The 25,367-nt window shown below is 39.6% G+C and overlaps 1 protein-coding gene across 2 annotated transcripts in view; it reads right to left on the bottom strand.

Annotated features, from left to right (window-relative positions):
* Window positions 1–25,161, bottom strand: part of rapgef5a (Rap guanine nucleotide exchange factor (GEF) 5a) — an 81,884-nt gene extending 56,723 nt beyond the window's left edge. The window contains exons 1-5 of one of the 2 annotated variants that reach the window (XM_017454742.3): window positions 24,760–25,161; window positions 13,980–14,033; window positions 6,942–7,051; window positions 5,637–5,758; window positions 2,942–3,104 (exon numbers count right to left, since the gene is read on the bottom strand). In XM_017454742.3, coding sequence (XP_017310231.1) covers window positions 2,942–3,104; window positions 5,637–5,758; window positions 6,942–7,051; window positions 13,980–14,033; window positions 24,760–24,906 — 596 coding nt within the window. In that variant the 5' untranslated portion in view covers window positions 24,907–25,161. The remainder of the gene's footprint in view (window positions 1–2,941; window positions 3,105–5,636; window positions 5,759–6,941; window positions 7,052–13,979; window positions 14,034–24,759) is intronic. The other variant, XM_053675286.1, reaches the window with a different exon arrangement.
* Between the last annotated feature and the right edge of the window lie 206 nt (window positions 25,162–25,367).

The following is a 25,367-nucleotide window of genomic DNA, read 5'->3' as shown; positions in this document are numbered from 1 at the left end:
GCTAAAGAAAATGAGGGGCGACCTGTTTCTCATTTTCGTTTTTGCATGGATGTACCGCGAGTGTCATTATTTCTGCTTATGACCCTGTTTACACTTTCATGCATTTTTGAGTCTCACAGAACGAGGAGTAAATCTGGATAGGGATTATCACCATAATAACACACATGCAGAAGCTCCTAAAACAGATGTTTTAAGTGGATTTAAATACACTTTATTTAGCTTGATGTTATGAGTGAAAAGACAGCAATCATGACCTCATAATCAAATCCACCATACACTAATTATAGAACACACACATGTATGCATAAAAAAAATTTAAAAATCGCTCAAATTGCTAATTACTGAATTATACAGATGCCAGTCGTGATCTTAATATTATAACGTTCTATCTGGGTGAAGAATAAATGCCACTTCTTGCCAGTATTTAGATCACTAAACGCAGTAAAGGGAAACAAGTATTCAGACACTTTTGTTTTGGTTATTTAATATTCTTCCAGTGCACCGGTCAGCCATAACATTAAGACCACCTGACTAATATTGTGTAGGTCCCCTTTTGTGCCACCAAAACAGCTCTGACCTGTCGAGGCATGGACTCCACAAGAATGTGTGCTGTGGTATCTGGGACCAAGACGTTAGCAGCAGATCCTTTAAGTCCTGTAAGTTGCGATGTGGGGGCTCCATGGATCGGACTTGTTTGTCCAGAACATCCTACAGATGCTCGATTAGATCGAGATCTGGGGAATTTGGAGTCCAAGTCAACACCGTAAACTCTTTGTCATGTTCCTCAAACCGTTCCTGAACAGTTTTTGCAGTGTGTCAGGGCGCATTATCCTGCTGAAAGAGGCCACTGCTATTAGGGAACACCTTTAACCTGAAGGGGTGTACTTGGTCTGCAACAATGTTTAGGTAGGTGGTAAGTGTCAAGGTTTCCCAGCAGAACAGTGCGCAGAGCATCACACCATAGTGCATCCTGGTGCCATCTCGTCCCCAGGTAAGTGACGCACACATATCCGGCCGTCCACATGATGTAAATAAAAGCGCGATTCACCAGACCAGGCCACATTCTTCCATTGCTCCATGGTCCAGTTCTGACATTCGAGACATTCCAGCTCGATCTGTCCTGCTGCTCGCTTTATTTCTGTGCCTAATCTGATCTATGCAGTATTCCCTGTTCACTCGGTGTTGTGCTGTTTAATACAGAGAGTCTGGTTACACATTTAGCAAATTTATGTCTAAGCAGCGTTTTCTCTGGCCAAAGTCGACAATTATCTATGCGGCAAAACTTTTTTAATACCACAGCTGCGGGGGAAAAAAGGATCAACACAGGACATTGATTATATTATGCAATAGTATGAGCTGATTTGCATATTACATGCAGTGCAGCAATTAGATTTAAATCCAGTTACCCTGCAAGTGTAACTTCACCGTGTTAAAATCTTATCAGGACACACTCCAAATACAAGATGCACAAAATGAAGAAATGTAAACATGGTCTCATAATCCATCCATCCATTTTCTGTACCGCTTATCCTACACAGGGTCGCAGGGAGCCTGGAGCCGATCCCAGGGGACATGGGGCGCAAGGCGGTGGACACCCTGGATTGCAGGGCTCAATCGCACACATACTCACACACTCATTCACACACTACATACAATTTAGAGACGCCAATCAGCCTATAAGGCATGTCTTTGGACTGGGGAGGAAACTAGAGTACCCGGAGGAAACCCCCGAAGCACAGGGAGAACATGCAAACTGTGCACGCAAGGGCGAGGCGGGATTCGAACCCCCGACCCCGGAGGTGTGAGGCAAGCGTGAAAATATTGAAGATAAAAATACACGTACCAAACTATTGAAAGTACTTTGCGAAAGATTTTAAAAGAGTGTACCAAGATTGACTGCTTAATGCAAAGTGGTATTGAGGGTCACAGATTTGAATCACAGTAACAAAAGGAGGCGTCAATACTTTTATTTTTAGAGGATATTTCTAGAAGGCTGACATTAGCAGATCCAAGGTCATGTGTTCGAGGTACAGTGAGAAAGACATTCAGAGCAATACACTACAAAAAGTGAGAAAATATTTTGAATATAGTTGAAAAATTTATAGAGATTACAGCAAACCCAATAGATGATTATTAACCCTATTTCTAGACATATTTCAATTTCTAATTTAGAAATATAGTCTTGTTCTACATGTTGGTGGATCATTTTTCTGATTGTTACAGCACACCTATTATGGTTTGGAAACGTGCCTAATTTTGTTTTAGAGGTGTCATACAATAGATTTACATGCATCCAAAGTAAAAAAAACACTTTAATTTGCTCATAATTTAAATTGCAGCATTACCTTTTTCCCCCAGTGTCACAAAAGACTCGTTAAATGATCCGTTCTAAAGGATTCATTCGAAACTCCTCCTTTCAGAGAGCATACTCTGCTCTGATTGGTCAGATGTCCCAGTCTGTCGTGATTGGTCTACTGTTTTAGACGAGACAGCTGATGAAGACCAGAGACGGGGCTTTTTGTAACAAACCTATGTAGGTTAGTACAGGAAGTAACGTCTGGAATCACTAACGACTCGTTTCAGCTGTTCAGAATCGTTTCCTTCATTTAGGAGTCAATAACTCAGATTGTCCTGCGCTTTGATTTGTGAAACTTTGCAGACTTTTTACAATCACAAACAGCTCTATAACGGTCAATGAAAGGTAGAATTTGAAAAACCATAATAGGTGCACTTTAAGCATTTAATTCTAGAAAGGAACAAAATGATCTGCCAGTAGAATCAGAAAATATGAAGCTTGAAATGAGTAAAAGTGGCTAAAAACAGGTTATTATATTTAATTCAATAACAAATATTAAATAAATTTGCCCTTATTCAAGATTTACACTTGCTAAGATGCATTTTCCAGTGTAAGCCACGTGTGTGTGTGTGTGTGTGTACTTACGGACTGACCACCCTGAACTGGACGTAGGGGACGAGCTGCATGAGCAGTCTGACTCCGTTCTGCCACTCCTCCTCCGAGCGAAACTCACAGCCCTGTGTGTCACACTCCTCAAAGGAGAACTGGTAGTATGTGTTGGAGTCTTCGAACACCACTCGCTGGTCCACTATACAGCACAAGGGAAGTCAGAGACACCAGAATAAATACTGTACACTAAAAGTGACACATTTGAATACTTACCGCACTCTTTCTTTTTCCATATGCTAAAATGATTTCTTAGCAAGTGAAAATATCTTGAATATAACCAAATAATTCTTCTTATAAGACATACCAAGAAATAAAACATTGCTCTGCCTGTTTGAAATCTTTCATTCTTATTCTGTCTTAGATCGTTTTGATTCGTTCTAGAAATAAAGTTAGAACAATGGTCTGCCAATAGAACAAGACAAATTCAAGCTCGGAACTAGTAAAAATGTCTAGACGTCCGTTTCGTAAAGTTATATTTGGTTCATTGTAATCTTATAATAAGAAATATTAAATACATTTGACTATATTCGGGATATTATCAGTTGCTGAGATGTCCTTTTTGCAGTGAAGTACCACACAGAGTGCTTTATATAAAAATAAAGTGTACCAAGCTGAATACGTTAAATGAAGCCAAGAACCCTAATTATCTAATAAACCCTTAAAGAACCCTAAGAGGAAATGTAACCTGTCAGGATGACGAGCCCAAAACTCATCCCATCATGCATTTGAGAAGCTGAGAACAGAATGTTAGAGCAGTAGAAACTGCACAGTCTTGTGCTGTAGAGAAGTGGAGTTGAGGAATGCTGCATTTAAGTGGAGAAAATCCATCTTGGAGTGTTAATCAGAATCCCAATCAGCCGTAGAGCTCTGATTTTCTGTGTTTGTATTCCCTCTCTTTAGATATATAATCCCTCTCACCTTGCTACTGGGGAAAAAAATAAATAAATAAATAAATAAATAAAAATTCAGGCGACTATAGGACGTCTTGGTGTGATTTCAGAGAGAAGCTGCAACTATTTTTAAACGACAATCTGGAAATGTTTTGAGTCTCAACTGAAACAAACTGGTTTCAGCACCAAAATGCTGCCGATCTGGAAACTCTTAAGGCTTAGGGGCGGAGCCAAGTAACTGTACTTGTAGTAAAAGTAGCACACAAGTTATGATCACCATTAAAACCGACATAAACTAAAATATTGCGAAATAAGAAATCACTTCTCTAAGTCAAAATTGCTGTTTCTCCCATTTTTATTTTATTTGTTTTTTTTTACTATTTTAAACCAGCCCTGTTTTTTCCCCACTGGAATACCAATGTGAAGTAGGTAAGCAGAGTACAGAACGTTACAGAGGTTTAGCACTTGGATCTGTTTGGACTGTTAAAGTAATGTTTAATCAGATGATACTAACAATTCACGGCTGGTTGGGCGCCATGAGTAGAGTCAATTGCCTGAGAGAAGAACATAATGGTATATAATGAGCTAGCCCAGGGACTGCTGATTTAGCTCTGAACACAGTATAATGATGAAGTTGGAATCAATAGGTCACTGAAAAAAAAAGCCCAGTGGTGTGGAGTGCTCTGCAAAAGCCAGAAAGGTGAAGAGGAAACAGGTGAGGAGTAATTCTATAATTCAAGATAGTAAAAGGAAAAAATTGGATTTTTCATGATTTTATAGAGCAGTAATGGAAGGTTGGGTTAATGCCATATCTCCCTGGAGCTCTCACATGGTTCCCCACTGAAGCTAAGCAAGGTTGGGCCTGGCCAGTACCTGGATGGGAGACCTCCTGGGGAACACTAAGTTTGCTGTTGGAAGTGGTATTAGTGAGGTCTGCAGGGGGCGCTCACTCTGTGGTCTGTGTGGGTCCTAATTCCCCAGTATAGTGACAGGGACTCTATGTGGTAAAAACAGCACCGTCTCTCAGGTGGGACGTTAAACCGAGGTCCTGACTCTCTGTGGCCATTTCAAAAAAGCTTTGAATTTTGAATCGCCTGCTTTACGTAACAAATCGAGTATTTCGTTTTAATTACAGCGACACCGAAGGCACTCTTGACCACATTCAGGAATCGATATGCGCCGAATTTTGCATGTTTTTATACGGTTAAAACTTGGCTTTCAAGTTTTGCTAACAATGCTAACTATGCCAATACTGGCATTTAAAGCTCATAAGACTTCAAGATAAATAAAAAAAACAGGACAGCGAAGGCACTCTTGACCATCCTCATAAATCAGAATGAGATACTTTCAAATGTTTACAGTGCTATAACACCTAGTGCGCTTGAAAGTAAGGTAATGATGGTCCTCGCTAATGCTAACTCTAGTTGAACTACTGTAGGTTCTGGGGATGGAGCTTGGTGTGTATGGGTGGGGCTTAACTGTCATTTTTGACACATTTTCTATTATTAATTTTTTTCTTATTGAATAACCTGCACATCCATTCCCATGCTAAAACTAGGATTACTAGCTAAACACTGCTGATATTACTCAACAAATAATAACCGTGGTAAAAATGAACTGCACTGTCATGCATGTAGTGTGTAGGAAACGCGCGTGCTGAGGTAAACGTTTGCTGTACATCGTTCACTTGACGACGTCAGTTGGACTTCAGGAAAGGGCTACAAGCCAGACTAGCGTTAAGGCTAGCAGTCTGGTGTTTAGCCAGCATTAAGGTGAGTTACCTGAGTGCAGAATGCCAAGCTCCAGCAGCACCTGCCAAACCCGGGCAGCCATCATCCTGCACTGGACAAACACACACTGCTCCAGCAGCCACTGCACCAGCTCCACACCTACATAACTCCTCCTGCGCATGAAAACACACACACACATACACATCACTGTCTCACACACACTGCTCCATCTGCCACTGCATCAAATCATCAGTGCTACAGTTGAACACGTTTCTCCTATTTACACACACACACACACACAATCTTCAAGAAAATCAAGAAAAACAACACCAGTGTGTGTGTGTGTGTGTGTGTGTGTGTGTGTGTGTGTGTGTGTGTGTGTGTGTGTGTGTGTGTTCTATTGTCAACCAATAAAATAATATCTGTGGAAATTCCATTTATCTTATGAATCCACATTTATGTTTCATGTTCACCATTCTGGTACAAACGTCTCATGTGGGCGGGGCTTAACAATGATTTACTCTCATTGGCTAGTGAGATTTAGATCAGCAGCTCCCTGACCTGGAAGTACAGACTTCAGGGTCATGCATTTTGTAGAGTGTTCTGGATGCGGTTCTCTGTATAGTTATAGTGTTTGTACTTCTATCTGGCACAAACCTCTCGTGTGGGCGGGGCTTAACAGTGAATTACTCTCATTCGCTAGTGAGATTTGGATCGACAGTTTGAGTGCCCAGCTGAGTAGGAGGAAGAGGATGATGATGATGATGATGATGGTGATGGTGATGATGATGTTGACGTTACCTCTCCTGAGAGCTGATCTCGGAAAAACAGTCGTATGAGACTACCCAAACCTCAAATATTAATTACGAACTAATATAGTGACTAAGTAAGGAAGTCATTTCCACTACAAAGTACAAACATTATAACTATACAGAGAACCGCATCCAGAACGCTCTCCAAAATGCACGACCCTGAAGTCTGTACTTCCAGGTCAGGGAGCTGTTGATCCAAATCTCACTAGCCAATAAGAGTAAATCACTGTTAAGCCCCGCCCACATGAGAGATTTGTACCAGAATGGCAAACATAAACTTGCTTAGTGTCTGTGTTAAAATATTGAGTAATTTATTGCTAATTCGTGTGCTGATGCACATGACTGCTTTGTTTATTTGTCTTCTATTAGACAAATTTTTCATTTGTTTTAATCGACTTATGGTTCAACTGGTGCTACAGGATTATATGTTCAGCTGCCAGAGTCGCTACAGATACACACGTCAAAGTCACCAAAATCACGCGTACAGAGTGATCTGCTTTCACTACACAGCTACACGAACACGTCAAGACACGCATCCGCTCACCTGATGATCCGTGCCAAGTGGATCTTGTCTTTGGCTGGATACGGGCCGTGGGACAGAAATGCGTTTCTCAGTGCGCGGCCTGCACAGGGAAAACTCTGAGAGCATGACGGCTAACGAGAGAGAGAGAGAGAGAGAGATTTAGTAAAGTGTGTGTGTATAAAAGAGAGAGAGGGTGATGTATTCATATGTATTCACATTCATAAATAGGTCAAGGACAAACAGTGGTTTCAAAAGAACGGAATTAATATAATATTCTTAAAAACATAACAATAACTTGAACTTTTATTGAGTTTTTTTTTTTTAACATCTAAAATGTTTGCCTTGTAATGCTCTCTGCTGTTCTGTGTGAAAATGTTGTTTCATAAACTTTCTTTTTCCGTTAGAGCGTATAAAAATTCTTCTAGTAAACACCTTCACAACACAACAGAAAGGTAAAAAAAAATTATCACATGATATCACATCCATCTAGAGCTGCAACAACTAATCGATAAAGTCGATAATAATCCATTATGAAAAAGTTATGTCCCAAATGAAGTGTGTACACTTACACTATGCATTATATACTCTACCGTCTAGTGTGTGGATTTTAGAAAGGTAATATCATCTCAAATATAACACTAGTGGGTTTTTACTAACCGGAAGTATAAGCCACTTCCTAGTCGACGGCGCTTGACATGATACGCACGTAATGCGACACCGCTAGCTTTAGCCTCAGAGTCACCGACACTGACTTTCTTCAGTTTACTGTTTCTGTCTGCAATACCTTTTATTCCCAACACGACCTCAGTCCTCATCAGGAAGAAAGTGTGCGACCTCTAAGTCCTCTAAGGCAGGGATTAAACACCACAGAGACGATTTATAAACTTTATAAAGTGGAGTTTGTGGCGCACGGAAGCATGACAGTGATGCGGTCGCGAGTTGCTTAAAAGGTTTAATTTAATTCCAGTTTATTGTCATTATATGCTGTATTTGCGCGCTTGCAGTGTAACTTCTGTTGTTTATTGTAACAGAAGTGATGTGTTAGTAACACGACCGCGATGCAGACGCGGTGATACAGAGTGTAGGGTAAGATCTGTAATGTCTAATTAAAACATTATGATCAAAAGTAAAATATGTCTAAAGACAGCGAGTAACAGAAACCACAAGGTGCAGTGAAAGGGAGTTTTTATTATTAATTTAGGACTGTAGTTTAATTCAGTGCTTTTTGTGCATCCATAAAAAATAATGCTATCTATCTATCTTATTTAGTTAGTTTATATAAGTACTTATGCATTATTTTTTTATGGATTCACAAAAAGCACCGAATTAAACTACAGTCTTAAATTAATAAAATATATTCTTGTGTGTGTGTGTGTGTGTGTGTGTGTGTGTGTGTGTGTGTGTGTGTGTGTGTGTATTGGGTTCTTTTCTGTTTTGGACAAACAGTTGTGTAAAGTTTTAGTCTGAATTTAAATTTGTAACACTCAGTTTGTGGATTTTATTTTAAATATACAAAAAAAAAAGGCTCGGAACGTTTGGCCCGCCCCCATCCGATTAATCGGAAAAAAATAATTGGCCAATTAATCGATTATGAAAATAATCGTTAGTTGCAGCCCTACATACATATGAATCATCTTCTATAAAATGCAAAGGATTTTTATGCACAAAGAAATCAAAAGAAACATCTCATCTTTGGCCAATAAGAATAGTAAAATTAATTAAAATCAAATTAATTCAGGTCAATTTTTGAAACAGCAAAGAAAACACAAAATGTGTGTTTTAAAAAGTGCCATAGAGATTAAAAATTTATGTTGACCTTTTATGTTTTGTTAAACATCTACAGTGTAGAATTGTCCGTTTATTGATTGCAGTCGAATCCTCCGATCTGACTGGTCATTAACTGGGTGACTCATTTTCTCCAACAGCAGCTCTGACAGTCGTTCCAGTTACAAGCCAAATCACAGGTTTATATTAATGCGCTCTAAGAGGTTATCGTTTCTATAGTAACAACAACACAGGGATGTGCTCGTCGGACGCTCCACATAAACCTAATAATACACAGATTAAAACCTGCTAAACGTTTTCAGTAAGGAGATGTTTATTTAATACTTATGGAAGGAGTCTCCAGTGTCGGTGCTTTGTAAAACCGTTCTGGAAAAGTCTTCAGGAAGGACGTTTTTTTTCTCAGTAGCAAGCGGCATTTGTTTTGTCTTGTGAACTTCAGAAGAGAGAGTTTGCTGAGGGAGTGACTATAATATGTAAACTATAACATCAACATGTTTCACAAATGTTCCACAACATTAAACATAACAATCAATGGATAAAAAGTATGATGTGCCGTTCTTTATTAAATAGAAAATTGTAATTGTTGGCTAATTGCTATAAGCGGTAATAAGTGCAATAAATAAAACTCCTTATATAAAAATTTTCCTCTATTACTTATATAATATTGTATAATGTAATATTCTGAATAAAATAAGAATTAGAGATTTATTCGTGTTCTGATTTACACAATTAAAAATTTTTAGAAGAAAAGAGAAATGACAGATTGGAGGATTCCCAGGACGTCTGCTTCATATGCCAACCGTAATCCACATGACCCAGTGATATCAGCTGCAGCATTTACACACACTGAGTATTACATCGTCTGTGTCCACGTGTCCACGTGATGTGTGATGTGATGTGTGTTGAAGCGATGACTACACACATATACACATAACCCAGAAAAAAAACCCTAAAAATGTATGCTGTTAATCAAATTGTTCAACCGTCAATCATTTCCTCCTGATTCTCCGAGTCTATTTCTGCCTGTCTCTCTGACTGTGTCTGTCTGTCTCTGCCTGTTTATCTGTCTGTGTCTGTCTGTCTGTCTCTCTGTCTCTGACTTTTTATCTTTCTGTCTCTCTGTCTCTGCCTGTTTATCTGTGTCTCTCTGCCTGCTTCTCTGTCTGTTTCTGCCTGTTTATCTGTCTGTCTGTCTGTCTCTGCCTGTTTATCTGTCTGTGTCTGTCTGTCTGTCTCTCTGTTTCTGACTTTTTATCTTTCTGTCTCTCTCTCTGCCTGTTTATCTGTCTGTCTCTCTCCCTGCTTCTCTGTCTGTCTGTCTGTCTCTCTGTCTCTGCCTGTTTATCTGTCTGTCTCTCTGCCTGCTTCTCTGTCTGTGTCTGTCTGTCTCTCTGTCTCTGCCTGTTTATCTGTCTGTCTCTCGGTCTCTACCTGTTTGTCTACCTCTGTTCCTGCCTAGGGTTAGGGTTTCTGTCTGTTTCTCGGTCTGTCTGTATGTTTCTGTCTGTCTCTCTGTCTCTGCCTGTCTCTGTGTTTCTGCCTGTTTCTTTGTGGGTCTGTATGTTTATGTATGTTTGTCTGTCTTTGTGTCAGTCTCTGTGTCTGTCTCTGTGTCTCTGCATGATTACAGAGGAGTACAGCGATGGGAATAAATCTCTCCAGAGATGAAAAGTATTGAAGGACAGCAATGGGCAGTGTAAAGGTGGGAAATGAGATTATGGGACACCGGTGAGGTATGAATTTAAAGGTTTTTAACAGAGCAGATCAGTTGATAATCAGTCTATGTAATTGGATCAGGGCTGAAATGGAATTTTGCAGGACAGTAAATTTCCAGGAACAGGTTTGGTGGGAAGTAACACACTCCATAACTCCATTACATACAACATTTGCCGAGCAGTATTATTAGGGGTAGTACTACTTCTTGCTTTTATATAACCTTTACATAATTTTATCACATTCAACCATGCTTATTCTTCATGCTTCTACGATTCTCTCTCTTTTTTTTCCACTTCCTGGTCATATTGTGCACAATGCATCAGTACCAATCACTTAAGAGACAAAAAAAAAAATCTATTTTTTTAAATCCTATTTTTTTCCCCATAACAATCCATCAGAATGCAATGGCATTTGAATGTCCTTTAAACGTCTTCTGATTTTTGACAGGTTTAACCTTTCTATCGTCATTTTCCACCACACAATCTTATCCCAGCGGATAAACTCAGGGTCTGCTCATAAATTATTCACAGAAAAATTCTGTTTGAAAAAAATTGAAAATACATGCATTACGATTTAAATTCCATGTCTTCAACCCCTTAAACTCTCAGCTTATTAGTCACTTAATTCATCTTAAAGCTTATTATTCAGTAAGTACGATGAATTATTCAGTAACTTCAGTGAAGCTAATGGGAATTGCGTGTCATTACGAGTGTGAGGAATGTAAGTCAGGACCCGCTGACGGCTCCTGGGAGATTCGGAGATTTAATTTGATGGATTTTCTGCTTGTTTTGTTCACTAGAGATTCATTAGTTTACTTTGTCACTCACATTAAGTTCAACAGCAGCTCAGACGGATGAATTCATGGTGGAGACAGGGGCGTGGAGAAGTACATCCCCTCCAGACTGTCATGTTTATAACATTTAACATTGTTTTGACTTGTTTTATTTATCACTTTCTTGGTCATTTGTAACTGCTTTACTATGTTAATTTTTGTTTTATCAAGTTTACTTGCATGTATTCGAACACTTTTGTTATAATCAGCTGCATCACAGGGTTCAGGGTTCTGCCTCAATTTACAACAAGTTTAAATAAGGTTTGAATGAAGATATAATGGTATCGAAGTAAGGAATAAAATATTTTGAGGTTTACCACCTCTATATTTACCACCACAAAGTTTAATATTTTCAAATAGCAGCAGGTTCCTTACACGGACACAACGTGCCAACTTTTACATTTTTAAATAATTATAGAATGGCATGTCATACTTTTTTTTTTTTGTAATCTATTTATAGTTACATTAAATGTTAAACTCTACTACAATACCCTCCGATTCACAATTAGGGATGAATTATTTTATTAATTCATTATTAAAATTCCCAGACGGTCAGTATTACCGTCTCACATTTAATTATCATTAAAACAGTGATTTGTAAAACTCGCGGTAAATGCTGTCCACACACACCCAGCATGAGTCTGATGCAGGCGCAGCATGTTGTTTTTCTGAGTGTGAAAACATGGCGGAAGGCAGTGACAGCGCTCGGGAGATTTTCCAACCTACCAAGAGGACCAAATCCGAAGTGTGGTCATATTTTGGATTCTATAAAAATGCTGAGGGAAACTTAATTGAAGATGGAAACCCTGTCTGCAGAGCTTGCCAGAAGAACGTTGCTGCGAAAGTCACTGATTTGAGTGTGTGTACATTTTCAGCACATTTTAACAATACCGTGATAACACTAATAAGGTTGATAGTTTTGGTCAGGATAATCGTGATATGAAATTTTCATACCGTTACATTTCTATTCACAATTTGATTTGATTCTCAGAATATTTGAATGAAGAAAAATGATGACTGAAAATACTCCTTTTTTTATTTCTGGATCATAAAACAATGCGCTTTTTGTCTGGAAAAAATTAATACAGTAAAAAAAAAAATGCTACAAAAGTTGGTTTAATATTGTAAACAAAATATACAACAGGTTCGCCATATCTTAAAAATAAAATAAACAAATTTATAAATTCTCCCAAAGAAATTTGATTGAATAAGCAGAGTGTTTGACCCAGGGAAAAAGATCGACTGAAAAATAATGAGCTCAGTAGCAGAAATAGAGTTCCAAAGTCGGCTAAAATGACCGATTTCCGTGGTGTCTTTCATGGGCACTGTCTACTGCAGTGGTGTACAGATGGTGTTGTTTGAAAGCTTCTGAAGAGCTCTTTTAGAAGTTTATAACATGCTTATGTATCCACATAACGTATAATCTTTGTTGGTTATTGCAATCCAGACTTATCAGCCACATCACAAGTGCACATGATTTGCATCTTGTTAAAGAAATCTCGCAGGCTCACCATGAAAGAACATCCTCGAGTGACCAGCATGCTCTCTATATATTTTAACTCTATAGGACGCACAGATTTGGACCTCTGGTTCTCACACAACGCATCTGCATTGATATGTGCTGATATCGCACATTTTTACTTTTTTTTTTTTTTTATCTTCCCTTGTTACTGAGAAATTATTCTTGTGACTAACCAGAATTGTGTGCTAGGGTATTAATCCATAGTTTTGTTTTATTGGCACTGAATGGTTTTGATCTTATTATTATCATTAAAATCACAGTCGGTTCTTTAACGATCATCTGATCCTGTGTAAAGGGGAACACACTACTACAGCTGTCTTTTCACCAGAAAAGCTACTCTTAGATACAAGTATCTGTTTAGAAAACGGTTTCACTTCTCGTCATAATTTTGTTGCATAACAGTACTTTTACTTGCCTAAAGGTTTTTTGACGATGACTCACCATGCGAACACTGATCTAATGTATCCGTAAGAAGTCAAGCAAGCTGACAATTAAACACACAGTACACAGAAATATATGCCGTGTAAGCTCATAAATATGATTAATTATCTTAAAAGGGAATTCCTGGTTTTGGAAATTGGTTTGGGAAATTCCTGGTTTTGGGAATTCCTGGTTTTGGAATTCCTGGTTTTGGAAATAAATCCTGGTTTTGGTCCAACATTGTTGAGGAAATACTACAATCTCCTCCTATACTTGTTTTCTCTGATCAACCCCGATTTACAGTTACTTTACAAACCCTTCAAGATGTTTGATGGTAAACTTTTCAAACATCCCACAAGGTCTCATGTCCAGGTCAAACCAAGAGAGGAACTTCATCCTGTCTGTTACTAAACTTCAGCGCATTGAGTACACACACACACACACCCTTAACTCAGGTACACAATGCAATCATTGTACTTTAATACTATATTTGAGAATCACATATATATACTCAAATTAATACTTTTGTACTACTTGTCTTCTGTCTTTTTTTCTTTAATAATAATTATAATACTACAAATTCAAATCTAAATCTAATGAAAAATCACACAGAGAACATTTAGATAAATGAGGTTGTAGAGTGCACCGAGTTTTCAAGATCATGACCATGGTGGAAAGAAATTCTCCACTGTTCATTTTTATTTAGGGTTCACCGCTTTCATTTTTAACGAAGCAAAACTTTAATACAACAAACCACACACGCAGTATAACAGTTGTAGCCTACCTTGGATTTGGTGTGGACGCCAGTACTGGGTCCGGGGACGGTGTCAGGTGACTGCTGCCAAGACACAATCAATAAAAACAAACAGAGTCATAATGCTATTTAAATAGTACAGTTCAGTTTCTATAGACTGATAATGTGATAACGGACAAACCAAACAAGTGCTCTAAAACCAACCTCCAGTTCATCTATACATATAGCCCCAAATAAGAGGCTACATACAGCTGAGAAACACACAACAGTGCCCAATAAGAGGCAGGTAAGACTGCATACTCATTTACAGTGAGCCAGAGAGTGTTTATGGAGCATTAAGATGAATCCACATTCATTTGCAGAGGGCAAATAAAGGTCACTATTGACAGTTGCTATACAAATATGAATAGGCATAAACACTGAATGTTGTACCTGCACCAAGCAATGTACACATGCTATGATGCTAAAATGATTGAGATTTCATCCACAGTTCACCATATGAACATTTGGTGCAATTTCATGTCACATTGTGGTGTAGGGATGGAACTGTGGGCGATTCTCCACGATGCCTGGAAAAACTTACCAACCAATTTCCTTATAAAACTGCTCAAGTGTACTGATGCAGATTTAAACGCAGTGTGTTCACACCAAAAATTGACTTTATAGTCATTATATCCCTAACTACAATTTAATTATAATCTACAAAACGTCCTTTTTCAGGCTTGCAAACTCCAAAGTGGAATAATTTTTTTCAAAATGAAAAAATAAAATAAAATAAAAAATGCATTAAAAAATATTTAAAACAAACAAAAAAAACCCCACTATTTTCTGAGTTCAGCTTTTACAAATGTTTTATGTCCCTCATAGAGAGCATGAAGTGTGTCTACATGGCCAACATTTTCACTGTTGAACTGCCTGGAGGAAACAAACAGCCTTTTAAAATCAGTATCACTCTTCTAGATCTTTTTAATGATCCGTTGTTTATCCGTTTCATTCGCTCGTGTCCTCATGAAAGCTAAAATAATAGTTTGTTCCAATTTCTCTAAACATCCCGCAGACTACTGCAGAGTTCAGACTCTGTCCCAGATGCTCATCCAGGCAAGTGCACCTCAGTCTTTTACACCTCCAGCCACGTGCATACAGTTCCAAATTTACTGGGTGTTAATCGAGAGTGAAACCGAGTTGTGTAAGCACCCTCAAGCCAAACTCTGGTGTAGTAGAAGATAGTTAGCAGTAATAAGGAAGCAATGTTGGCAAATCCTTTGGTTAAAAAAATGTTGTTTTTTTTAACATTTAAAAAAAAAAATTAACAAAAAGCTCAAAAGGTTCAAGAATAAAGACAATTTTTCACAGCCTTCTTTGCTCATATTTACCAAGGGTGCCAATATTAGTGCAGGGCACTGTATTTATTGTAAGTTTTTGGAAGGACTCTCCAGTGACAGCACTTTGTAATAGTCAGGAATAAAACTGTAACTTTAGGACACAGGAAAGTCTTCAGGATGGAGGACGTTAAGTTTTGCGGTTTTTCATCAGCATTTTTCAATTCCAATTATCTTCATGGGGCGGGGGGGGGGGGGGGGGGGGCTGGAGAGAGAATAACCAGGGAATGGAAGTGATAACAGGACCTAACTTCTTGAAAATCTTCCACAACATTAAATGTAATTATAAATTGATTTTTAAAAAAAAAAAAGTAAATCTTTTTTTTTAATGGCAAATAAGAGGAATAAAACACTTCTGGTTGTACTGCTATGGGAAAAGAATTCACTTTGGGGTGGTAACAGTAATTCCCCTTCATCCCACCCTGTTGTTGATTGTTTTCCTATAAAAACAGCCCGTCCACAAGTGTTTCATTCCTTACTTAATGTATAAGGTGTGAGGAAACCATCTACACTGTCTGCTGATGGAGGAAGAAGGATTCTGTCACGTATTTAAAGAAATGGTCAAAATCTGATTGGGAACAGTGGGATTAAAATCAAACTACCTTGGATCAAGGCTCAAATCAGGTGTCATTCTAAGATAAGGTGCTAAAAAATCAAGCTGCTGAAATATAAACACAGAAGAAGAAAGAGACAGAAAGAGAAATAGACAGATCATATCAACACAGCAACATCTCAGCTGGACTAGAGTCATCTCTGAGGACACGAAAGCATGTGTGGGCTTTGTTTTGGCTGCAGTGTAAAAGGTGTGTGTGTGTGTGTGTGTGTGTGTGTGTCGGCTCAGCTCTTTATTGATTTGCTGTGGGCAGAGGGCACAAAGCTTGGCAGCGAGAGCAGCAGACAGTGTTTGGGTTGAGAGAGAACTGAAGCACACAGGCTGGCTACTCAAGCACAAAGATACAGAAGAGAAAAAGCATCAGACGCAAATCGAGTCTTCACACGAAAGATCGATCTTACAGGAAAACAAAGAGACAGACTGCGCAGACACACGGAGCACATAATCAGCTTCCTCTCCTTCAAGGACTCATCCTCCTCTACTTTCCATCACCCTCCCTCTCTCTTTCTCTCCTCCAGGCCTGCGAATCATGACTAGCGTTACCTTACACCTGGTTATTTTGTATATCTTATGTATGGTTTGTATCCTGAAAACATATCGACTACATGTATTTAATCCGGTCAGCAAACATGTGTCCAGTTAATCCGTGTGGTGACTATGACTTGTACAAAAGAACCCCTAATGGTTTTGAGTTACTGCAACAGCAACTTCTTAAATACCTTATCTTATTCAACACTAACCAAGCTAGATAGCGATTTAGCTATTCATGTTTAGCTACTCCAGTATTAAGCTTTCAGTCAAATCTAACACTGAACATCTAGCTACATTTAATGCCTTATTTTATGCTTCTTTTAGCTAGCTAGTTATATTTAGCTACTACCTCCAAAGACAGCCTTTCACTGTAATGCCAGCTAGGATAATTAACAGCAGCATATGAAGCCTAATACCTTATTTTATTTAACACTAACCAAGCCTGCGAGTGATTTAGCAATTTATGTTTAGCTACTCCAGTATTAAACCTTCAGTATACCCAGAAAAGTCGGACACCGACCAGATAGCTATATGTAACACCTTGTTTTATAGCTCTATTAGTTAGCTAGCTGTTTATATTTAGCTTGCATACTACAAAGACAGCCGCTCACTGTAATGCAAGCTTGCTATTAGCTTTCACTGGAGTGTTAGCTAAATAAAATTAGCTAGGTAGATTTGATCATTTATTTTAAGGCGCTACAATTTAGCTAGCTATTTATATTTAGCTCATATTCTCCAATGAGAGTCTCTAAATATAACACCAGGGTTTTTGTTGTTGTTGTTGTTGTTGTTGTTTTGTTGTTGTTGTTTTTAAAAGCTATCTCGAGTTAGCTTTATAAGGCTACAGCTTCACAGTTTTCAACACTTTTTTCAATGAATTTGAATCTGTGCTCCCATGTGACCTTCATGAAAGGAACATAGTTAATTATGTCCTCGATTTCAATTAGTACTCCCACATCACCTCATTGCTTTGCTTCCTCCACTGCCATTTATAGACTGACGCTACCTGAAGGCACTCATCAATCCCTGCTCTACACCATGTCACCACTGAGCCTCCAGCAAGGCTTGATTTCACCCACCAACCCTGAAGATACAAGGAAGCTGTGCATCAGGACTCTCCTTTGTATCTACACTCTGTTTTGTAGCTGTACTAACTTCTCTCTAGCAGAGTTTTTGCTTTATAATGTTCTAAGACCATAAACCTTGTACTAGCATGAGCACGGCAAGAAAGATATTTTTCATGGAGAATACAAAGCACTTCTAAGTCGCTCTGGATAAGGGTGTCTGCTAAATGCTGCAACTTGTAAATGTAGATGTAAATCTAATGGAAATTTCAGCTAGAGGCACAGTATGTATGATATGGCTTCCCATGTTGTAAAGCAGTTGCCTGGTTACCTGTGAGGTGACCTGCACTTGCAGTGAAAACAATGACAATGCTTTCCCCTTCACCATTCTCACACCATTCCTTCTGCTGAAACTATGGCTGTGTTTACATGCAACGATTTCAGCCAATCCATATCAACCTCATTCCGACTGCAGACTCCAAATGAACTGCTTATGTGCATCCTAAGCTGTAGACAGTCTCGGTTTATACTATATGTACAGTACGTTATACGGTATGTAATCCGATCTAGATCCATGAACATGCATTTAGCGAAGTTTAGTGTCAACGTTAACATAACGACAAGGAGCACGTGAAACCAGTCAAGCTGCTTAATCGCACTACTAAACATGTAACATGAGCTATATTTTATTACTTGCCCGATTTATTGCACAAAGAGTGCATCGTAAAAAGCGTCTGAAAGTGAAAATATTCAGACAGGAAAGTTTGCATGGCTATTATTCTTCTAATTATGATCACGTATTATAAAAAGGATTAATCATCTCGTTCTATCTGATAGAAACGTCACTGGTCGGTTTACTCGCTTTCGATTAAGGTGCGTACATTTCAGTCGGATTATTCACAGATTATTAGGCTGCATATAAACACAGGTTATGTGTGTTTCGTAAATTGCCTTTTAAGGAAAAGAGAATGGAATTGAGCAGGTTGGGTTCAGAAAGGGGCGGAGCTCATTTCCAGGCTGTAAAAATGTAAATAGATGCCTGAAATGCAGAAACTATTTGAATCCAATGAATGACTGTTTTTCTCTAAGGTAAATCTGAAACGATATGATTTTTACAGTTATAGGCAGAATTTACATATTGCTGTCCACACCTTTAAACGCATCATACAAGGTACACTTACACCTACTTTGTAATGTGGATGATACGCATCCGACACTCAAGACGAACAAAATGACCAAGCTATTGTTTGTGTAGACGGCTGACACCTTAGCTGTTGACCATACCTAGCTGTAGCTGTAGCCTGATTAGGAAAGAGAGAGGAAAGTTTCACTGAGAGGAAGGATTGGTAAAAAGCAACTGGGTATGTGAGAATCAAAAGGTGTGAAAGAATCAGAAATATGAGAAAGGAGTGTGAAAGAAAAACAAGACTCTGGGGTTTGAAACAGCTTCCATTTTGACACAAACCTAAAGGCAGTGTACGGTGCACTTCGGCGGGGCTAAGGAGTGTCAGATTCACACTGAGAGAAAAAAAAAGAAAGAGTAGGAGAGATACAAGAAAGGACAGGAAACAATGGAAGGTGAGCATGAAGAGAAACGAAGAAAAGGGGCACCCTGGTGCTGTTATCTACGTGCAGACATCAAAGCCTCTGTGAGGAGTGTGTTCCTGTGTGCAGCATGCAGAGTGCAGAGTGTGTGTGGGTCATTATCTGTGAGAAATGGATTACTCTCAGATTAGAGTGCTCAGCGAGGTTCAGCGCTGGAGCTCCGAATGCTCACACACACACACACACACACACTCACATACACACAAACTCTGCTTGCAGCGACACGACTTGTGAATAAATCTGTTATGTCAGATGAGATCGAGAAAAATCAAACAAACTCGGCCTCTTCGTTTGCGTTTCACTACGAAACAAACAAGTACAGGAAATCCGCTTGAGAGGTGCATCGACAACGTCCACCTGGCTGTGAACGCAACAAACACTCCAGTATACACATACACACACACACACATTCAAGAAGATGTCACCAATGTCACCATACCAAAAATACAAGGTGAGGTTTCGTAAACTGAAAAATTGAAAAAAATGTTCAGCTCCACTATTTAAAAGAGATACATTTTATATATATATATATATATATATATATATATATATATATATATATATATATACACTATTCAATCCCTTAGATCCTCTGGTGTCAAATATGTCGTGCTTTCAGCTTCATCTTCCTCACACACATTCCTCATGCTAGCGAATGAATGAAAGCCTGTTCACCGAGCGCTGATATTTCAGCAGAAGGAGCTCCATGTTGCACAGCAGATTGCAAATGCCAGTATGGTAATATAAACCTCTTAATACCTATAATCTGATCTCAATTATAGGTAGCTTTATTTAAACTTCATTCCCTATTTCATTTACAGGAATCAAATGTCTAGTTTAAAACCCATAAGCAAATAAAATCGACACATGAAGAATCTGCAACATCCAATCTGCTACGAATAAACGTCTACGCCGCCGATAACAGCCCAAAACCGATCTGCTTCTCCCGTCTCGATAAAACAGATTAATGGGATCAAATGAAATCATTGTCATTTCTAATGTCTGACTGCACAGAGCCCTCAAATCAAGTCAAATGAGACGGAACCTCAAAACTATCCACTAATGGAGGAAACTACAATTATGCAAGGAGGGGTTCGGAATATTAATGGCGAGGGTATGTAGGACCGCGTTTGGTACGGCTCGTCCATTTAAAAAGAAAAGCATGAAACCAAAACTCGTTATTCATCAACAAATCATGTAAAAGATAAAGTTCCATCAGAGTACATTTGCTTTTGCCTCTAACCTGTCACCGTGCAGGAAAAAAATAAATAACCAGTACTGTGAACTGAGGTCTCAGAGTGCAGGCCATGTTATGTTTTGTTCAGTCATTCACTCAGTCTAATCAATATTGTCATTTCTCACCCAGTCAAGTGGAAAACAGAAACTGGAAATGATCCATATAATGGCAGCACAAGTTCCAACAGATTCCAAAAACTCCACACCCTCAACACTCTGTAAAACTATTATCCCCAGACCAAATAATGGTAAATGGTCTGCACTTATATAGCACTTTTTTTATCCTTAGTGTTTTTATCCAAAGCACTTTACACTGTCTCATTCACACACTCACATACCAGTGGTAGCAGAGCTGCCATGCAAGGTGCTAACTTGCCATCAGGAGCAACTTGGGGTCAGCGTCTTGCCCAAGGACACTTTGACATGTGGAGTCACGTGGGCCGGGAATCGAACCGCCAAACCTACGATTAGTAGACATCCTGCTCGACCACCTGAGCCACATAATGGTACGTACTCTCACATGTAATTAACCTAGAACATATCAAGCAATTGATCTGACACCATGTGAGAGAAGAGGAGAGGACAGGAAAGAAAAAGCTGTGATGCTCCTAGGTTACATCGCTTTGGGGGAACAGTCTGTTCGGCTACAGATAACGAGCAGAAAAAGCAGAAATGTCAGGTCATGGAAATGTGCAGCACTAGCTGATACTGAATCAGCATACACTCACTAACTGCAGCTGATATTTGGACGTAAAGCCTCGAGTGTGAGACAAGTGAGACGGTTCAGCTTGCGTTTGAAAGCCACTCGCTCTTCATCATGGCCCAGTGCACCTGTCTACAAGGGCTCGTCTCGCTGCCTCATGAGGACGCCTTTTACAGGGGTCGTGGTGCACGAAAATCCCTTATTCCCTACAAACATGCCTTACAGTCTTACAAAGTAAAATACCGAATTTTATCCTTTCAGGATATGATCTTTCCGAATTTTTGTACCTTTCGTGCACTTTTTACTTAGAAAAGTCGAGGTTGTGCAATTAAGGAATAAAACATGCTGTCGGGAGCACGCTATTATAGGAAAATAATCAGCGATGGGGTTGTGTAATGTGACCCGTCACAACAAAGTTGATCATCTTCTAATAACCTCACGTCCCAAATGGGTTTAATCCTCTTATATCACAACAATTAGCCAGTGATTACAATTTGTGATTTGTAACGACATGTCATACTTTTATCCGATTTTAGTTACGTTCATTTTGTGTGTTTCATTCATCGCAATCTGAGTTTTATTACAGTAACTCGACATCATTCAGGGGTTACTTCCAGTTAGAGATGCCTGTTTGGATTTTTTTTAACAAAGTCCACAAATCTTGTATTGTTCGTTCTGCCATCACAACAGCATCCCCCCCCCACCCCCGCCAAAAAAAAAGTTATCAAAACTATGCAATTCTCCTTATTCTACCCCCTAATTTTACCAGTTGAAACTTGCTGATTTGAAAATAACAACTTCTGCCACAACCAAAGCAGGCTGGTGTGTAAAACACATGAAATCAAATGTAAAAATATCAATAATAGATATCTTACATGATACATCAAGCTAAATCCAAAGGGAATGGAAAAGCCAGAAAATGCCAGATTCACAGTGGGGATAATGTTTGTCATTTTTCCTACTTGCACTCATTTGCATCTCCACTTAAATTGAGCTGTGGCTGTGACTCATCCAAACACCCACTGAAACTCATCAAAGCAAGCTCAGAGCACAGTTTAAAACATAAAAGTAAATGGACTCACTCACAGCCTTCTAAAGCACAAAGCCATTTAAAAGACAAAACAGACATGTTTGAGAAAGTGATTACGGTTTCTCGATTGTGAGAGCATGCATTTGTGTCTGTTTGTGGTCACGGAGTTTCACACCGCAAATACTGTAATAATGATTAACAGCTGATAAACGGTGCAGGTCTTGAGGAAAGGATTGTATCTAACCTGTTCCTAGATCACAGTGGGAAATCTGGGAATGTAAATTAATCAATAAGGAACATGTTTTCTTCAGGAAAACATTCTACACCCCCCCCCGAGAGGAATGTTTTCGTATACATTTAAAACAATTTTAGCTTTTTGGCAAGTGGAATGTGAATCACTACAACATCTTGTTGTTAACTGTCCCTTTGTCTCTACATGTCTCTAAGTGCAAAATTTTCATGATCCCCAAATTTGATCTTAATAGACCAATAAGAGCCTGAAATCTGTTCAAATGTATGACGTTATTTTGAATGTTGCATACTTTAAAAAAATTTATAAAATGTATGAAAAGTATGTAACTATGCATGTTTTAGAAGAATAACATTTTATAAATTATATTTCTAACATCATTGTTTCTTTTAAACTGCTATTTGTAACTGGTGATACAGACAAACCTACTGTATATCTGTCTCATGTTAAATAATGAAATAAATAAATAAATAAATAGCACGTTGGCCTCACACCTCCAGGGTCGGGGGTTCGATTCCCACCGTGGCCCTGTGTGTGTGGTGTTTGCATGTTCTCCCCGTGCTGCGGGGGTTTCCTCCGGGTACTCCGGTTTCCTCCCCCAGTCCAAACACATGCATGGTAGGCTGATTGGCGTGTCTAATGTGTCCGTAGTGTATGAATGGGTGTGTGAGTGTGTATGTGATTGTGCCTGGATGGATTGGCACCCTGTCCAGGGTGTACCCCGCCTTGTGCCCGATGCTCCCTGGGATAGGCTCCAGGTTCCCCGTGACCCTGAAGGAAGGATGAGCGGTACAGAAGATGGATGGATGGATGGATAAAGGTGAACACCGGCCACAATCATTTCTGCTATTTGTAACTTTCTGTAATCTTTTGTATCTTTTTGAAAATCTGGTTACGTTACATATTAAATAAATTAAATTAAATTAATAAATAATTCGATGAATTGAATCAAAGTGAGGGAAAAGGTCAACATTGTCCATTGTCATCGGTAATTATTTCTCTGAATTGTAACTTTTTCTTATTTTGTATATGTTTTGTAAATTGATATTCATCCATTTTCTGTACCGCTTATTATCCTACACAGGGTCGCGGGGAGTCTGGAGTCTATCCCAGGGAACTCAGGGCACAAGGCAATGGACACCATGGATGGCACAATGGCCAACGCATCGCAGGGCACAATCACACACACACACACACAGTAGACAATTTAGAGATTACGATCAGCCTACAACGCATGTCTTTAGACTGGGGAAGAAACCGGAGTCAACCTCCAGGAAACCCCCGAAGCATGGGGAGAACATGCAAACTCCACCGACGTAGGGTGGAGGCCGGTTTCAAGCCCCCAACCATGGAGGTGCGAGGCAAACATGCTACCCACTAAACCACCCTCGCTTCCCCCAAAACTGATATCCATTCCATATCATATAAAATAATAAATAATTATGTATCATGAAAAAAATGATAAATACGATGACAGGTAAGTTAAACATTAATGACCACTCATTAAACATAAGATGTGCCCCAAACAGCACACTGCCATCCTCATTAGTAGTTTATGTATAAATAAATACCAGGCTACTGGTGGCATGCATACTGTTTAGTATGGTAGTAAGGTAGTACTATGCGGTTTTTCCGTAACCATAGCTTCCTGAGCATGCATCCACTGCTTCCTGCCTGTTATCCTCAGCTCAAATATTATTGGGAAGGTAAAGTCTCTGCGTAATGTCACTGCAAGCATAACCTTTAAAGTTTAAGTGTTTCAGTCATTTACATGAAGGAAAATAACGAGGTGGGGAAATGCCTGTTTACCGGAGGCATTCACTCACACACACTCTCACATTCACACTCTCACACACTCACACTCACACACACACACACACACACACCACCGTGTCTAGAAATGTCTTCATCCAAATAGATTCAATCAGGTATTAAAAACATGGAGTCGGTATTTACATCCAGTCGTGATGAGGAAGTTAGGGAGAAACGACGGCTAAAAGCCGTCAGGTGTGTGTGTGTGTGTGTGTGTGTGTGTGTGTGTGTAGGATTCTTGTTGCCTTAGATACGGCGGTTGCAAAACAGCGGATTCTGCCTTTACGCATTCTCACATACTCACATTCCCGCAAAATCAACCACGAATAGAAATTCATTAAATAATTCATTAAAAGACGCAGAGCTGCGCGCGCGTAAAAAAGAAGAAGGGGCGAGAAAAAAAACAAGAGGTTCATAATGCAATTGTGCCAGTGTGTCCTTTTAAATAAACGCGGGGGCGACTGATCATCAAAAGGGAGAACAGGTTTAAAACGCACTCAGTGGTTTTGCTTGACAGGAAATGAAATCAATCAATCAATCAATACTAGTAATAATAATCATCATCATCATTAAGATGCACTACTCACGCTCTTCTTTCTCAAATGCAAGCCGTGCTTCAGTAAACCGGGCAGGTCTCTGATCTTCTGCTTCAGCTGTACCTGCTCCCGCGCGTTACGGCTCCATCGCCAGGTGGCCAGCAGTCCGTCATCCGCGGCGCTCTCCGAGTCCTCCATGTCTCCCGACTGGAGAGGAGCTTCACCCGCCGACCACCATTCCCGAGCGCGCGAGCGAGCGACTTCCCGCAGCACGGTGACACCGAGGCGGAGGAGGAGGAGGAGGCTGCCTGCTCCACCCTGATCAGAGCGACAGTGCGGGAGCGCGATGTAGAGAGAGAGAGAGAGAGAGAGAGAGAGAGAGAGAGAGAGAGAGTGTGTGTGTGTGTGTGTGTGTGTGTGTGTGTGTGTGTGTGTGTGTGTGTGTGTGTGTGTGTGTGGTAGGCGGATGGAGGGTGGAGGAGGAGGAGGAGATGGTGGTGCTGGTGGTGGTGTTACAGGTGCAGCAGGAAGCGGCCATGCATCACTTCCACCATGTCCTCAAGCCTCAGGGGATTTTACTTCTGGCAGCGTGTCTAACTCTTGCAGCAGTTTATTGGTTCACATCAGTGTTTTACGCACTGATTATACAGGTTAATGTT

This window comes from Ictalurus punctatus, chromosome 24 (genome assembly GCF_001660625.3).
Source record: "Ictalurus punctatus breed USDA103 chromosome 24, Coco_2.0, whole genome shotgun sequence".
In the NCBI taxonomy this organism is placed as follows: domain Eukaryota; kingdom Metazoa; phylum Chordata; class Actinopteri; order Siluriformes; family Ictaluridae; genus Ictalurus; species Ictalurus punctatus.
This window is presented reverse-complemented; position numbering and strand designations above follow the sequence as displayed.